The 16,657-nt window shown below is 47.4% G+C and overlaps 1 protein-coding gene across 4 annotated transcripts in view; it reads left to right on the top strand.

Annotated features, from left to right (window-relative positions):
• Positions 1 to 16,657, top strand: part of LOC147459138 (uncharacterized) — a 267,221-nt gene that overhangs the window by 61,456 nt on the left and 189,108 nt on the right. For 3 of the 4 annotated variants that reach the window (XM_086510478.1, XM_086510480.1, XM_086510477.1), the window contains exons 17-19: positions 4,380 to 4,543; positions 4,916 to 5,678; positions 5,843 to 5,912. In XM_086510478.1, coding sequence (XP_086366604.1) covers positions 4,380 to 4,543; positions 4,916 to 5,678; positions 5,843 to 5,912 — 997 coding nt within the window. The remainder of the gene's footprint in view (positions 1 to 4,379; positions 4,544 to 4,915; positions 5,679 to 5,842; positions 5,913 to 16,657) is intronic. The other variant, XM_086510479.1, reaches the window with a different exon arrangement.

Genomic DNA, 16,657 nt, shown 5'->3' with positions numbered 1-16,657 from the left:
GTAACCACACGTGATGACTGAGTAATGGTGCTCACCGCTATCAAGTCGATCTTTGGAACGTGAACTCTTGTTGGTTCGAATTCGGGCTTGAAGACTTGGATACCCGCTGCTTGGGACAATCCTTACCATAGTGATCCTTAACCTTAGGGCAATGACGACAAGGAGGAGACCCTTCGGGCAAAGGAAATTTGCTCTGGTAATGTCCATATTCCCCACATTTGTAGCATAAAATGGGCCGATTGGACGGGTGAGCCGGGGGGGAGGTGGTCTCTGCTCCTGCTGCATGGAGGTGGAGGCTGAAGTGTAGAAGCTCTAAGGGACTGAGAGAGCATTAACATGATAAAAACTTTGAGATGGAAAAGTGCTCGTCATACCTTGCATAGGAGGGGTATGCAGCAATGGTGGCATATGGTTTGGAGGGCCATAGGCAGAAACCATATTAGATGCAGGTGCCAATTCTGAGTGAATAGGTGCCAAATCTTGTTGAATCATAGGAGTGAGGCTCTGTTGTAATAGCCGCAATCCCTTCAGATAGTAGAAATCTTTGTCCTCATGTCCAGGCTTCTCACAGAAGTTGCAATAAGCTCAAAGCAGGCATTCTTGCTAAGGATTCTCGCGAGACTCACATGAGCTACACGAGATCACGGCCTTTGACTCCTGCTGAGCCCTGAGCTCTACTAGCTCCCGCTTCATCTGGTCCAAAGCCTCTTGATCTGGAGACTCTTGTTGAAGAGAGAAGGATTTCTCCTCTTCAAGATCTAGTTGTAGCTTCAATGCTTCTAGTTCCCTGCGTAAGGAAGTCAAGGGGTCAAATGGACTTTCCAAGAGTACTGTGGCAAGTCTCTACTTGAGGAGAGTCGTTGAACAACTTCCTCGCCCCCACTATCCTAGTAGTAGCAGCAACAAACTCCTCCAGAGTGGTTTCAGGCCGGAGACTCTCTCAGAGTTTTTGCTAAGAAGTCTTGGGAAGAGCCTTCTCTACCGACTTCTTGACCATAATAAAGTCTCTTGGTTGCTGGGGAAGCTTGGCGACCAGAGACTTTATTCTGGTCATGAGTTCTGCAAAAGTCTCAGTTGGCTGCCGCATTAGGTTTTCCAACTCATCCAGATTCTTCTCGTGGAAGTCACTTGGTCTGAAAGCTTCACAGAACTGCCGCCTTAGTACTATCCAAGTAGTGAAGTGGTTCTCAGTAAATTGACTGTACCATTTATCGACTAAGCCGTCCAAGGTTGACGGGAAGAGCACGAGGTAGGCATCTTCTCTGTTCAGACCACTATCTCTGCAGAGGGAGACAGATCTCCTAGCATGGTCGTCTGCATCCTCTGTGGAGAGTCCTTTGAAAGTTGGAAACTTTATATGCACCTTAGCCAGAACGTTGGTCAGCTCCTCCATGGCTGCTTGCTCGGGAGCTCGACTAGACCACCACCCATATCCCTGGCATGTGTCACTGACCAGGCAAGAGTCTGTCCAATGTAAACTCCAGCCCAACTGTAACTAACTTCCTGTCCCATGCCAGTGACACTGTAGCCCTAGTACAACTGCTGACGAGAAATTAGGCATAGCTGAGGTCATCCTATATGGAGCTTGATACGCAGGCTTCGCTGCTCCATCTCGTAGCCACAAGTTGACCCCGAACTAGCTGACCATCCATCCTCGCCCCACGTGAAGATCATATTGGAAAGGGGGAGGCTGTAACGCAAAGGGGTCCTGATCCAAATTTGTTGTGCCTATGGGCAGTCTCATAAATAGTGTCATTGAGACTCCATGAAATGTCCACACCCAAGGAAAACTAAAGAAAGCCAAAGGCGTGTCCTATGGGTTTTGTCAGATAGGAGAGCTTTAGACATTGATTGTTGATTTGTGCGACAATGCATGCAGGCTATCTTAGACTAAAATACCCAGTGAGTTGCAAGAACAGGAGTTAGAAGTGCGCAGGTATAATATGCATTTAGGGAAGGACCTCATGCTGATTTGTTAGTAGCCTCCTAAAGAGCCTAGGGGGTAAGCTAAGGATACCCCTATTCAGGGATCCTTGAACCATTGTCTTTACCCAGTTGCATGGGCAACTAGTGGTCATATGGTTGCTATGGGTCACACAAATATGGTTAGAAAATCCAAACAAGGTTTCAGGAGAGTTTTGATGAGAGCTGTCATGTGAGACTTTTGACTTGTATTAGAGACTGCTCTTTCGAACATTACCCAAGGTCCCATACAGGTGATTATTGTGGGTTCCCGTTCCACATCTATGTTTTATGGTCGGTCAAGGGCCACATATTATCAGACTAGTGCCTCACATGGGCCTCCCCATCATGACCATAATGTGGTGTTCGGTGAAACCGGCCTGTTCAATCCAAAAAGGGCGGTAGACTTTACTTCAAACCTTGATTTAGCTTTCACCCATTATTAGTTGTCTATTTTACCTGTACTTTCAAGACACAACAAAGGGGAGAGGGATACAGGTTGCTAGATTGTACCTGTATGAGTAGACGGACACCAGATTGGCCCCTAACTTAGGCGCCCCTTTCGGTATTTCTTTATTGTTCAAAAGAGGGAATAAACGCTGTGGTTCCCTACAAGCTGCCCCGCACAAACTCGGCTGAATTTCCATTGTTCCAGCCCGATTTCGGCAGCATAACTATACTAGGACACTTCACAGTCAGTATTCCCACGCATTGAATGACTTTCCCGACGCATACGGGCACTTCGCAAAACCTGGCGAGAATCTGCAGCACGCTGAATTCTCTGTTTTCAGCCCCGAAAATGCGCCAGATCACCTGTACAGCGGTCCCCTTGTGTCCCCGAACCTCCTGGGGGTATTAGGGTCCGTTTAGGGCCAAAACCCTAAACCTGCAAAAATACACAGTAGGCTGTAATTTACTGTCTCGGGCTCCGTTTCGCGTGCCGGTCGCATCCGTAGCAAGTCCTCGAGCTCCCGCACCTGTAGGGTTACTTGCCCTTTGAATCGGACGAGATTTCTGGCGTGAAACCTCTCCGAATTCACCTGTACCTGCGGGGGATTAGCCGCTAGCTAATCCAGTACTTGTGCAAGAGGCTCTTGCCTCGGCAATCGCGCATGAACCCACACAACTGTACATTGGTCAAATGAAGAGCCCACTAGAGGGGCATAACATACTGCCAAAGGGGAGAGAGAGGGCAGTGCGTAGCGTGCAGGGCATCACTCCTGGCACCGCACTGTGCATAAGAGGGAAAGCAAGCACTCCATAGCTCTTAACCTGTGACAAATCTGAAAATGAGGCTCTCCCCCTCCTAAATTCAGCGCCACTTCTTGTTGCATGAGGCAAGTGCACCAAAAGGTGCCACTTGGCACATTTATAAGCATTTTCCCGTTTCGGGGTTGTCGCCTAAAAATCTCCCAACCGGTTGCCGAGTTGACTTCACGGCAGAGTAAGAAAATGTTCCCTTTGTCATTCCGGAGGTAATGACGTCAACACATTTTCAGGTCCCAAAATAGCAGTTCCCTAAATTTTAGGAGATGCTGCCATTGTATCTTTCTAGGTCATCCGACCCTCTTTGTACACTGCGGCCACATCCAAAACTGAAATGTAGCCTCTGTAGCAAAGGTTTCCACTTTGGCTAGTCAATGACCCCACTTGGCTAACCATAGTCCTTGTCCAACCTTAGTGCTCTCTTGCCCTGAGGCCTGGACTCCCTTTGGACAGTTCCACACTAGCTATGCAATGCAGGGCAGTTAGATTTCCCGAGGGGTGTTTCCAAAAAGTGAAAGTAAATAGATAATAAGAAAGAAATCAACAAAAAGGATAGATAGTAGTCACACGCTGGTGACACTGGGCTGCTTGTGGAAGGATCATATAGCGGCGTAAGAGACTCAATTGGCCGGTGGATCTGAAATTTTTTATTGAGCAGTGGAGCTTATTCATTCCAACTATTCCTTATGAAATTAAGAGAGCGATTGTCAAACTTCAAATCTTGATGAGGGCTGATGCATCTCATCAACCTTTATGATATCCTCCAATCTGTCTAAAGAGGACTGCTTGTTGTTGGGGGACTTAGCATACATAAACTCCGGAGTAAATGTAACTGTCAAATTATAATGATTGCACTTTTTGTAATGATGGCTGTGTCCGCATTATTACTTCTTCAGGACTTAGCAGAGATAATATTGAAAAGCCAATGTGCAGCCCAGGCCTCAAAGTGATTTCATCTCTTTGCTACTAGTTTTGATGGATTTTTAAAAGAAAAACTGGCATTTGTGTGACAACCAATCATTACTTTGGTAAAAGAAGCCCCTGTCCATAGTTGTTTTGAAAATTTTTCGAAAGATGTTTCACATGATCAAACTGGGTGTTACTTCACAACTACTTATTTATCAGTGAAGCAGTTATTGTATTTGTTTCAGGAATCATCCGCTGTCAGACCTTCTTACCCTCTTGATGCGTTATTTCTATTGGAGCCTCTTGAGGAAGGAGATGCTCTTAATCTGGCGATGGGAAAATATGTTGATCCAAAGACTGGGCTCTTTTATCACCTTGAGTTTCATCCTCCACCAGAAAATGATCGAACGTAGGCTCTTGCTTCTTTGAACAAAGGTTTTTTTTTCGTATGTAGAGTTTGCAAGATCCTTGGATGTCAGAAAAGATGCCGTAAAACAAAATCACAGCTTTGTTATATTTTTAGTTCTGATTTTGTGAGAGAGGCCATTTGTGAACTGCGAAGAACTAGTAGCGACAACATATGGTGTTCTAATCATGTTATGAGAAATTCTGGTTCTTAAGTTTTAGCGTTTGATAGACAGCACAGAAAATAGTACCTGGCTGTTTTTGCATTTGCACCAATTTTTCTTTTTTTGTCCTTTTATCGTATGTTTGGTGCACTTTTTACCTGTATCTGCGTGTAAGATTATACTTTGATCGTGACTTGACATTGTGTAAACAGAGGCATTGTGAGTAGGCTGGAACCTATTGAAGATGTAAGTGCTGCTGGAAAGCGCATAAAAGATGGGATGCTGATGTGGAACGTACTTTTTGAGTGGATAAATACATTCTCAAATGCTTGTCTAGTTCACCGTGATGAAAGGAAGAGGATCAGTCTAGATGAGACATACAAGACCGTTCAAGGGCTCCTTGATGCCAAGCTTAAAATACCTGCTGCAGCAGATGCAGCAAAAGCTGCTGTTGAAGCTGAAGAAGCAGCCATAAGAGCCGCCTATGAAGCTGAAAACGCAAGCTCTCAGGCCAAAGCAATAGCCCAGAAGTTGTTTCTTTCTAAATTTGCGGAGGTTGAGGCACTCACTATGCTTGAGCGCTCCAACAATGATCCAGCAGCCAAAGACATTCTGAAGAAGAAAGTAAGTGAATCAACCAGCCGCTTACTTCAAGAGGCGACAAAAGCTGTAAAGGAAGCTGAAGCCTCTGCTGAGACTGCCAAGAAGGCAGGAGATGATGCTTGTAAAGCAAGCCAAGTTGCAGATGAAGCTGCGTCAAGTGTTAGTGCTGTTATGCAAGCCAGGGAAGAAGCACTGGCTGCAGCAGAATCTGCTAAGCTGTCTGCATTGAAATCTGCTAGTGCATATCAAAGAGCGCAGCTTGCAGCTGATAACGCTCTTTCAAATTTAACTGATACGACAAATTCAGTGGACAACTCAGACAAATCCTTCTTAAAGCAGAAAATTTTGGACTTGTCAGCACAGCCTACAGAGGTTTGTGAGGCATTCACTCATTGTGCATCTGCTAACTGCATGGATCAGGACAATTTGCAGTGACACTTTAGGGCTTTGGATTTTGGTTTTTCTTCCTTTCCTTGTTCAAATGTTATTAAACTAGCAATGGCGATGAAGATTTTTCCCTCCCCCCCCTTCTTCAGGGCAAAGTTGAAACACCATCGATGTTGGAGAGTAATAATCATGCGAGTGAAGCCGATCAAGGTTGTGCTGGTATGCTGCCTGCTTTCCACTATTTTTGAAAGTTTTTGTACACAATGAGAAGAAACATTTGTGATGAGGATCTAAAATAACAACAAAGAGCTAGAACACAGAAATCAAGACGATTGATGAAGACATGGTTTAGGACCATCTGTTCTTCTTAATGACTCATTTGCTACAAGACACTAATTGATGTGATGTTTGCTACACGATTATGAGGCTGAATATAAATGGGTTTGTGCTTAAAACCTGTGCATTTGTTTAAATGCTTACGCCAAATATCAATTTCAATTCAATATAAACAATCGAGGAGTGCGTTTAACAATAGAGTCCTTGGGCATTTTCCTACAGAAGACTTGTGCAAATTATGGCAAGATGCTGAGGAAAATTATTTAAGCAAGTTGAGGGACTTTTTCAGTAAATTGAGGTCAGAGAGAAGAGATCTGCAAAAGTCTCTGAAGGAGGTGTGATTTTCAAGTTTTGGGGATGCATGATTGAGCTTCGGACCTTAATTGTTGAGAAAAAACTTCGTCAGTAATGGGTTGATACCTGCTAAATTTTGTTGTATTGATACCACTTCTTCATCAGATAAAAGGAACTTTGGTTATGCATTTGAAGAAACAAGATGAAAGACAAGCTTCTCTGGATGACTTTCAAGTAAACACCACTGATTGACTACAAATGATGAGCTTAATCAGAGAAAATTGGTTGTTGATGCAGCGCCTTATGCAGGACTTTTTGTAACTTCATAGGGCAAGTTTAATAGGGTGGATGGCACTCAAAGATCGAGTTTAAAAATGAAGAAGCAGCTACAGAAAAAGACAGAAGACTTGTTTCAAAAGATGCATTCCATAAGTGAAGATTTTCTGAAGGTGTCAACCCTAAACAGATTATCTAATTTGATCTATAGAAATGTGAAGGTCAATGCACAAACAAATTTTAACAGCAAGAGGAGGCCTTTTCAAACTCTTAACATTAGGCCTCAACAGGAAATATGGGGTTCGGGCCTTCTGAATTGTCAAATGCGGTGCAAGTTTCAATCAAATTGCTGAAGCCACATTCCAGAAGAGTCTCCTTAGAAATGCTTGTTATAAGCACGCTTCGTATACTAAACATGTCACAAAATGATGACATGGCATGACCAGATGGATAAAATGATTAATTTATAAGTTGTTCCTAACTTATGGAGTCCTGTCCGATGGGGCCCAGGGGACACATAGGCAAAAGAAAAAGAGAGAAGAAGAAAAAATCGCGTGGGACTGCTGAAGTGGCTGGCTGTACGGATGCCGCAAATCGCGTTGATTGACTGACGTGGCAGGTTGTATGGAAACCCGGGATTTGTGTTGGCTGCTTTTGGGGGCCAGCTTTTGGACGAGATGCTTTTGGGGATAAATCTTTTCATGTAACTACTTTTGAGAAGGTCTAGGGCCTATAAATATGTATTCAAGGGTTCTCCTTCCTCAGATTTGGTGGCGAGCACTGAGTAGAGAATCCTCTCTGTCTTTGTACTTTGCTCAATAATTAATATAAAAATAAATACTGAAAGGGGCGACAAACTTTGGGGCCAATTCCTTTGGGCATGGAACTATGCCGGGCCATGTCATCTCTCATTGAATTGTGATTTAAGTATAAGTAATTTTCTCGTGTGTCGTTCCAGATTCTCGACTTGGGGTGTTCAAGTCTGTTACAATGGTATTAGAGCTCGGTCGATTTTCTTTCCACCGGAAAATCCGATCCCTTTTACCGCGACACACATGGATTCAGGTGACGAATCTTGCAAGAATCAGATGAATCCACCCGAAAACTCCAAATCGGGTGAAGGCACGAAAAATTCAAATGGACGATCAAAAGAAGAGTATGGGCCACCATGGCCGCCGCTTACCTGTCCGCTTGCCAGCCTAGCCTCTCCTGCTTGTAAGGCCTCGCGAGCACCTTCGGCGTGCTTGGTCCAGTGGGAGCTCCCCCCTCGTCAACATTTCTCCGCCTCTTCTCCACGGGAGCATACACAGATGGAGGCAGACACAGATGGAGGCTCAAGCTCCGCCACAGAGGAACTCTTGTCAAGTCCCCTCACCCAACCCCGCTCAGCCCACCATTCGACTTGCTCTTTCACCGACAGAGCAAGCGAGCCTAGCCGTAGAGGTGGAACGCTTGCAGGCGACCTCCGTCATCTGCAAGATTCTTGGCAACAGACCCAGCAGAGGAGAGCTACGTGATCTCCTCTAGGCCCGCCTTCTTGCAGAGGTGGGCAAGATCTTGGACGTTCAGCTCCTCGAATGCGGCTACTATCAGATAGAGTTTGCGACCTCCGAGATGGCGTCAAAGGTCATCGCGATGAGCCCTTTGACCATCCGAGCAATTTGAGCACACTTTCGACAGTGGAGACATGGTTTTGACCCAGCTTCAGATGTTCTGGTAGAGGAGGCAGATCTCCCCATCTCCGTTTGCTTTCTTGGTTTGAGGAGGGAGTACTTACCACTTTTGTCTAGGATAGGCTCAGTGATTGGGACTGTCATGGAGACACCTCGCACGTCAGCCTCAGTAGCTGCCAAGGCAGCCAGCATTCCCTCAGTACGTGTTCTGGTTAGGGACACCCACATTCTCCCCAAGGTCATCCTACTTTCTCGGGTGAGTGGGGGTTGGTTCAGATAGAGCGTGGAGTATTCGGGCCTTTCGAATCCGTGTTTCATTTGTGGAGAGATGGGCCATCTTGCAAAGGCCTGTCCATAGAGGAGGCCCCGACCCACATCCTAGGCTCAGCCCCAGCCAGCAAGGACTGGCCAGCAGCAGCAGGTAGATTCATCGAGTACGCAGGCAGAGCCAACCTCCGAGCCTGGGGCTCAAGCGGAGGAGGGCTGGCAGCAGGTTCATGGTCGACGTCGGCAAGGGTCACCGCGCCGGCCTGGCACTCTGAGTGGTCCACAGGCTCTTGCCCAGCAGTAGTGGGTTCCTACGGGGAACTGTTTCGACCCTCTTCAATAGGACTGAGGTCGCTGCTCTAGCCTCCACCTCAGCCTCACCCTCGACAGCCCCTCCTCCCCCCGAGTTCCCCCCCCCTTCCCCCCCCCCCCCCCCCCCCCCCCCCCCCCCCCCCCCCTCCTCCCTCTCGCCCCCCTACCTTTGTCGATCCCCCTCGCCCCCCCTGCTCCCTCACCCCCTCCTGCTCCAGTCTCGCAGCCGTCCCAAGGGGCAAGGCCTTCCTTGGCTGCTAGGAGATCTCTTGGCAACGCATTTGCCACTAGTCGCTTAGCGAGAGAGGGACAGCCTTTCTTGCGACCCCCTCTTCTGGTGCAAACGTCTCCCTTCGCAGCAGTTTCTCGTGGTCTGACGAGCTTTAACATTCGTCGCCGTTAGGATTTCTTTGTCTACGACTTTACACAGTTTCTTGGCGACCCCTCACCAGACCTTGAGGTAGCCTGCTTCAGAGTTCACGTTCTGTTCCTTGCAGGTAGGGGGATAGAGGGCTTGGACTCAGCGGTTGGCTTCTCTTTTCCCCTATGCGGCAGGGACCAGGCTGAGTGGACTATAGACTCTGTGTTGGAGTGGCTGCAGACACAGGCCCTAGAGTTTTCTCATCACATGGGAGACCTAGGGGTTACAAACTTGCTTCAAACTCTTTGGTCATTGGCCAAGCTTGTTGTGACACCTCCAGACGCATAAAGATGTAGACACATTGTGGTTCACTACTTTGCTGACACGCAGAGCCCGCCATGCTATGTACACATACATGAGGACTCCTGGACAGAGGAGGTTGCTTTACGCACGACTCTGTCTACTTGGGCTTGGGCCAGACACTCTCTACAGTCTTGCCTATCTCGAGGACGCTCGGATGCGGATTACTCCCCATCCAAGCCAGCCTCGAAGATAGCACAGTTAGCTGTTGCGGCAGCATCGGTTCTCTCTTGCTCCCCATGAGGATAGTCTCATGGAACGTACAAGGATTAGGTGGGTCCCAGTTTCAGCGTCAGAGGAGCCGACTGCGTCAGGAGCTTCAGCGATGCCTTGTGGGAGGAGAGATTGACATTCTTATGCTATAGGAGCATCATCTGTGTGAGAGCCGCATTAGACGTTGTGGTCAGCTTTTGCATGGACGATATGAGACTTTTTGGTCAGTTGCATTTGGACCCGGTGGCATCCAGGGCGGGGGGTATGTATGACTATTGCGGATTCTATGCAGCAGGCCATTGTGGGCAGAGGGATTCTTGTGCCAGGCAGAGCTCAGTGGATCACTATGCAGGTTCAGGGTTGTCTCGTGGGCTTGCTGAACATCTATGCGCCCAATGTGGCGAGTGCACGTATAGAGTTTTGGTCTTAGATTGTTGAGTCTTTGCCGCAGGGAGAGCAATGGTGCATAGGGGGTGACTTCAACATGTTGGAGGAACCCTCTGATAGGATTGGTGGTAGCCATACTATTGTGCATGGAGTTGAGCTGGCAGCTTGGGAGAGGTCATGTATGACTTTGTAGGTTTCATATGTGTGGCAGCATTCTAGCTTCGTGAGGCCCCTAGACAGCTTGGACTTCTCTCGTTCGGACCGCAGAGTGGGAGGCGTGAATCTATCTCGGATAGATCGCTTTTACGCTAGTGACCACTTCTATGACTAGGGTGGGACAATTGGCATTTTGGCAGGGACTTCCTTTCCGGACCATGCTCCAGTGATCCTTACAGTGACTGATAGGCAGAGAAGGGGGAGCACGATGCTTCGCATCCCAGAGAGGGTCTTGCTGGACTTAGCGCTTCGAGAGCGAGTGGAGATACTTTGGACTGAGAGCCTAGACATGCAGGATTCTCCTGCTGATAGAGTGGCCTTAGGACTTGCTCAGCTTAGTCGACTCTTTCTTCAGGAGTCTTCGGCTCGCCTGGTTGCAGCGTCTCCGATGGGGTGTTGCTTCCTTATAGAGGATGCAAGAGCAACATCCAGACAGTCCTTGGTTGGAGGAGCAGTTATAGCAAGCTTGCCAAAGCTCGTCAACACAGAGGAGAGGTGCCATGAGTTTGCTTTCCATCGACAGGCATCTCAGTGGACCCATGTGGGTGACAGAGTGACATGCGCTTTCTTTGAGGTAGTGGGACCTCGGCATACTCATGCCAAGGTCAGTCAGTTGAGAAGGCCCGACGGGTTAGTTGCTTCCGAGCCAGAGGACATGCATGTAGTTGCTACTGACTTGTACCGTGATTTATTGTCTTCAGAGCCTCAGTCAGAGCATCAGGATGCATGCAGAGAGCAGGCTTTTGGCACAGATGCCTTGTCTTGTGACTGAGGAGATGCACCAGAGGCTTGAGTTGCCTCTTCAGCTTGAGGAGCTACACACGGCTCTTAGAGCACCCCCTTGTGGTAGCTGTCCATGTGAGGATGGCTTGACTCCCAGCTCTTTCTTGGAGTACTGGGACTTGCTGGCTCAGATCTTTGCAGTGATTTTCAGTACATCTTGCACATAGGAGAGATGCCTGACAGCATGAGTGAGGGCTTGATCTATCTCATTCCCAATGAGGGTTGCTCCTTGGATGAGATTCGACAGTGGTGTCCCATCACCATCCTCAACTCAGCCTACAAAATTCTTGCCAAGGCTCTGAGTTTGAGGATTCAACCACTTCTAGAGAGCATTATGCATGGGACACAGGCAGGTTTTGTCAAGGAGCGTACTATCCTTGACAACATCTTTACTTTTGGGGAGGCTACGCGACTCCTTGGTGAGGATCTGGTGATTCTTCTTCTCGATTTTGAGAAGGCCTACGACAGAGTTGACTGGGACTTTTAGGAGGGCACTCTACGCAGGATGGGCTTCTCAAATGCTTGGATCAGAGGGGTGTCAGATTTGTACAGATAGACACAGAGTCGGGTACTTTTGTCAGGAGGTAGAGGTGATCGTTTCATGCTCACACGTTCGGTCAGACAATGCTGTCCTCTTGCCCCCTTTCTCCTTTTGTTCTATGCTGACTGGGACTTTTAGGAGGGCACTCTACGCAGGATGGGCTTCTCAAATGCTCGGATAAGAGGGGTATCAGCTTTGTATAGACGGACACACAGTTAGGTACTTTTGTCAGGAGGTAGAGGTGATCGTTTCATGCTCACACGTTCGGTCAGACAGGGCTGCCCTCTTGCCCCCTTCCTCTTTCTGTTCTATGCTGAGGCAATGAGCAGGTTTTTGGTTTCACAGCAAGTTGGTTTACGTGGCTTAGCGCTCTCTATTTGGAAAGATGAGCTACTGGACACTGAGTTTGCAGACGACTCAGCCTTGTACTTGGATGGCTAGGAGACCAACCTTCATAGGTGTGAGCAGGCTCTTGAGACCTTTTGTTGTGCATCTTGCGCACTGATCAACTGGAGAAAGACAATGGCTTTCTCGGTTGGTAGTGCTCCCATGCTCGATTGGATGCCAGGCGAGGGTTTTAGGTGGATTCCCCCAGGGACTGCAGTTCAATACTTAGGCTGTCAGGTAGGTTTAGACTTGTCTCCCAAGCACTCCCGAGCAACACATTGCTCCCCTCCTCCTGTCTATCAGGAGAAAGTTGCTACACTGGAGCTCCGCACGACTTTCTTTGGCAGGCAGAGTTGGTGGCCAACCACGTGTTGTTGGCTACTATGTGGTACATCACTTCTTCCATGGCAGAGGGTCCAGCACGCACTTTAGGTGAGTGGCACCAACTTCAGGCTTGCAGAGGAGCTTCAGGGCATTCAACTACAGGGCATGAGAGGAGTGCAGAGCATGTCTCAGGACATCTCAGAGGTAGTACCAGCTGAGTGGCTCACACCTCTCGAGTCAGCAGCGCCCAAATGGATGGGGGCCTTCACGCGACTGGAGGTTCTCATCTCAGTTCTGGCTTGCTCAGAGACTATACCCTCCCTGTTTTTCGAGCTACAGGGTGAGGGATGCTTACACCGAGTTGCAGTAGAGGCCCCACAGGTTGCAGAGTGCTGTTTTCAGAGGATCCCAGTGGTGGACATTTGTGGGAGGACTTGTGTCATAGATCCCGACCCAGTAGCTCTTGAGACTGGCCACTGGAGACTGTGGGCTTGGGAGAGCTGTCCACTGGAACGAGTACGGTGGGATCCTGGAGAGTGGCTTTGGAGGGACCCTTTCTTCTCAGGACATCACATACTGGCAGCGCAAAGAGAGGCTCGTCCTGCCTGCAGCACCTCATTGGCAGGAGGAGGGTCTCACAACTGAGTTCTTGGTAGCTTTTTGGGAGAGGTTGTGGGACTCCAAACAGCTGAGGCGAGTCACTTTGTTCCAGTGGCTGGTTGCACACCGAGCTATAGCAGTTGGGAGCTGGCTTGTACATAGTGCTCTCTCGACCGCATGTGCAACTTGTGACCATCTTGTGGAGAGCCAGCGTCATTGTCTTTGGGACTATCCGTTGGCACAGCAGGTGTGGCTTCGTGTTCTTCGGCTGATGCTAGCTCTTTCCACAACTTGGCAATATACTTGGGGGGCAGCTGCTGGTCCACTCTCACGGGCCCGGTACTTCGGTTTGAGCTATTCTCCACCAGCAGGATGATACTGATGCAAGGGGATCGACCTACACTCCAGCCTGCTATAGAGCTTACTCCACAGGAGTGGTGCAGTGAGATAGAGGAGTGTTGGGAGCTCATCAGCGGCCTGACACTTTGGTTCATCTGGCGGGCGCCCCGCTTCTGCATCTTCGAGGCTCGCCCTGTACCACCAGCAGAGACTGTTTGGGATCTTTGGCTACAGCTGATCCATACTCTCAGAGGACGGTTCGAGAGACTCCAGGGCAGCTCCGACCGCATGTGGGAGTGCAGAGAGGCTTTCCTTCGACTCTGGCGCCCTGGGCCTTTTACACCATGGTCAGATGGCACTACCGTCCACCTATGTGGCTTTTCCCTCCTCCCATCTCTTGATTTAGCCTCATTGTACATATGCTGTTTTTTCATTGGGAGAGTCTCCCGATCATGATTGTTGTAGCCCTCTCTTGTAGAGGTGGCTGTAGCCCTATGGGCAGTTTTATTAACTAATAGAAGGATCTTTTTCTTGGGCAAAAAAAAAACATATGATCGACGAAATGCATAACAGGTGGCGCACAACCATCGACTCACCTCTAAACACTTGTTCCTCGGGTATACACCTAAGATGAGCTTGACGAGGTGGAAGAACGACCAGTCAATTGAATTGTACAGACCAAGACGCTTTCAAAGAGACGCAGCCGAGGAGCAAACTACCTTGGCTACTTGGGTCGTTAGTCTTCTTTTGCTAATGCACGAAAGATAAAGAAGCGCGTACATTTTGAGGGTGTTCCAAGTTCATCCTCATCCTCTTCTAATAGTTCAGATAGCTCCTCTGATTCCAGTGATGAGGAGCAAAAGAGTACGAAATGAGACTCAGAGACATGGTAAGAATAAAAAGAAGACCAAGAAGAGAAGATCCCACTGAAGATCTCGTAAATCTTCTCACAGTTTTGAGGAGGATTCATCCTCTTCTAAGAGTTTGGACTATGATGACCAGATGTTTTATAGAGGAAGCACTTTTATAGAGCCAATCAATACGATTTTCTCGAGAATAAGAGCAAGAAGACCAAAGAATTCAAGGAGGGTGGACAAGCATTAAAATTTGATACCTTTTCAAGTTTTTGAGATACTCACGAGGCCCTCGCTTTTATTCAACAATTTGACATAGCTTTTTCCGGAGGGCCTTACTCAGAGCAATCCAAGATCAAGAGGGCAACATCCTATTTGAAAGGAAATGCACGGATATGGTGGTCCACTCTTTTGTTACAAAAAGAAGCACCGACAAGGTGGCTAAAGTTCAAGCGACTTTTTACTTCCTCTTAGCTCACTCAGGAGTACGAACGTGATGTGATCACCGCTTGGAATCATCTTTGGATGACCAAGGAAGATACTTTGGATACTTATTGCGAGAGATTTTGGGATGCTTTTTTACCTGCCTCTTCTAAAAAAAAAATCACTTTTAAACAACAAATCAAGCGCTTTTACTGTGGACTTCCCAAAGAGATACAAGATGATTGTTTATTATAGAAGCTCGAGTCCATACAACAACCGATGGGGCATGCCAAGCAAGGGTTTGCTATACATTTGGATAACCTGACTTATCCAACTGATCAACTCTTGACACTGATGACTGGAAAAATTTCGACCATCCTTGGCGTAAAAGTGCAATCCTTGGTGTAAAAGTGATGAGCATGAGAGGCGAAGAAGAATTTTCCCCACCAGGAGGTTTTTCCGACCCTTCCCCTTTCCCATTTACGCCAAGGATTGCACTATCTCCTATAAAGGAGTCGACGCAGTTGTTTATGGACAACAAGTTCGAACGCGAAGCAAGAGAAGTAGAAAGAAAGGCCTACGAAGAAAGTATGGCAGCCATAAAATTGTGACTACGAAGAAACAGTGGCAGCCATAGAGCGTAAGTACGACTTGGAAGAAAAAGAACGTCAAGCCAAATTGGATCGAGAGAACAAAGAATGAGAAGCAAAATTTGATCGTGAGAACAAAGAAAGACAAGCAACATTTTATCGCGAGAACTTAGCAAGACAAGAGAAGAGCAACCAACACATGAGAGAGTTGTGGAAACTTTTTTCTATTGTGCAGGCGCAGTTTGCACAGAATCAAGAAAAGGAGACTCTCTTAGTCTCTTCTTCTCCCAAGCATGACACAGGATTTGCATGATGATAAGCATGATAATGATGAGCATGATGATTTGAATGACAATGACAAGCAGGATAGTTTGCATGATCAAGATGTGATTTCTCACAAGTATGATGATTTGCATGACGATGACGTGATTGTTCACAAGGATGATGAGTTAGTTGATGCTTTTTCTAGCGAAGCTAACCTGGTTGCATGTTCGATAAATCACGAAGGTTCGATCTTGGCTCTCGAACCTAGGTCCAAAGAACCCTCACAAGAAGTATTATGTGTTCGCATGATTAGTACGCACGCATTGATCGAGTGTTTCATTTGTGATCGTTTCCTGTATTTTCGTCAACGTCTTTATGTGATCCCTTTTCCTAGGCATGACATATTGTACGTTGAGCACGTTTCACTCTTGCATGAGCACGAATGTATGCGGATTGTTCATGAAAAGCTGAAAAGTATGCATTCACCGAAGTCACATTCCATGTCTCTTTCTTGGCATGCCATTGTATCAGAGAGAGCACATGAAAGGATGAGCACCAAGCATCGGCATTTCCGTTGTGAACTGCGAGCGTTGATTGATTTAGATCAGAAGAGCAAGATTCGAACTCATTGTTTGCGTGTGTGTGGTGAACGGTTTGGCACTCTGACTCTTTGTTCATCTACATTACATGCACAGTCTTTGAGGAAGACAAGATTTTTTCCAATCACTTTACATGGAATAGGTATGTTCATGGTTTTGTGTTGGAAGTGGTTTCAAGAATTCTCAACCATGGAGATTCTTGAAGAAGAAAGAAGCATGACTCTAGACGAAGTTGAAGCATCAAAGGAGCCACAACAGACTTTGTGTCGCTTTCGGCACAGCCCAAAGAAGCAAGCTTTACAGACGTGTATGAAGTTCAAGTACCGCACGACCCACACATCAGAGTGGACCGGCGAAGAGTCCCTTCCAGGATTCCGGATACTATTGGCGATCTCCCTCGACGCCTTACTGTTCGGTACCAGTACCTCACTTTGAAAAGGAGGGATGTCACGTGACACATCCAACCCAATGTGTTCGTGGACAAGACCAGGGTTCAGTTCAGTAAAGCTAGTCTAGATTAGGAAGTGATCTGACACTTTTGTGAGTCTGTTCACAGACCGTGCAT

The sequence above is a fragment of the Adiantum capillus-veneris genome, chromosome 4 (genome assembly GCF_014529385.1).
Source record: "Adiantum capillus-veneris isolate H3 chromosome 4, ASM1452938v2, whole genome shotgun sequence".
NCBI classification, from domain to species: domain Eukaryota; kingdom Viridiplantae; phylum Streptophyta; class Polypodiopsida; order Polypodiales; family Pteridaceae; genus Adiantum; species Adiantum capillus-veneris.
The sequence above is the reverse complement of the archived record's forward strand: the minus strand, read 5'-3'. Positions and strand labels throughout refer to the sequence as shown.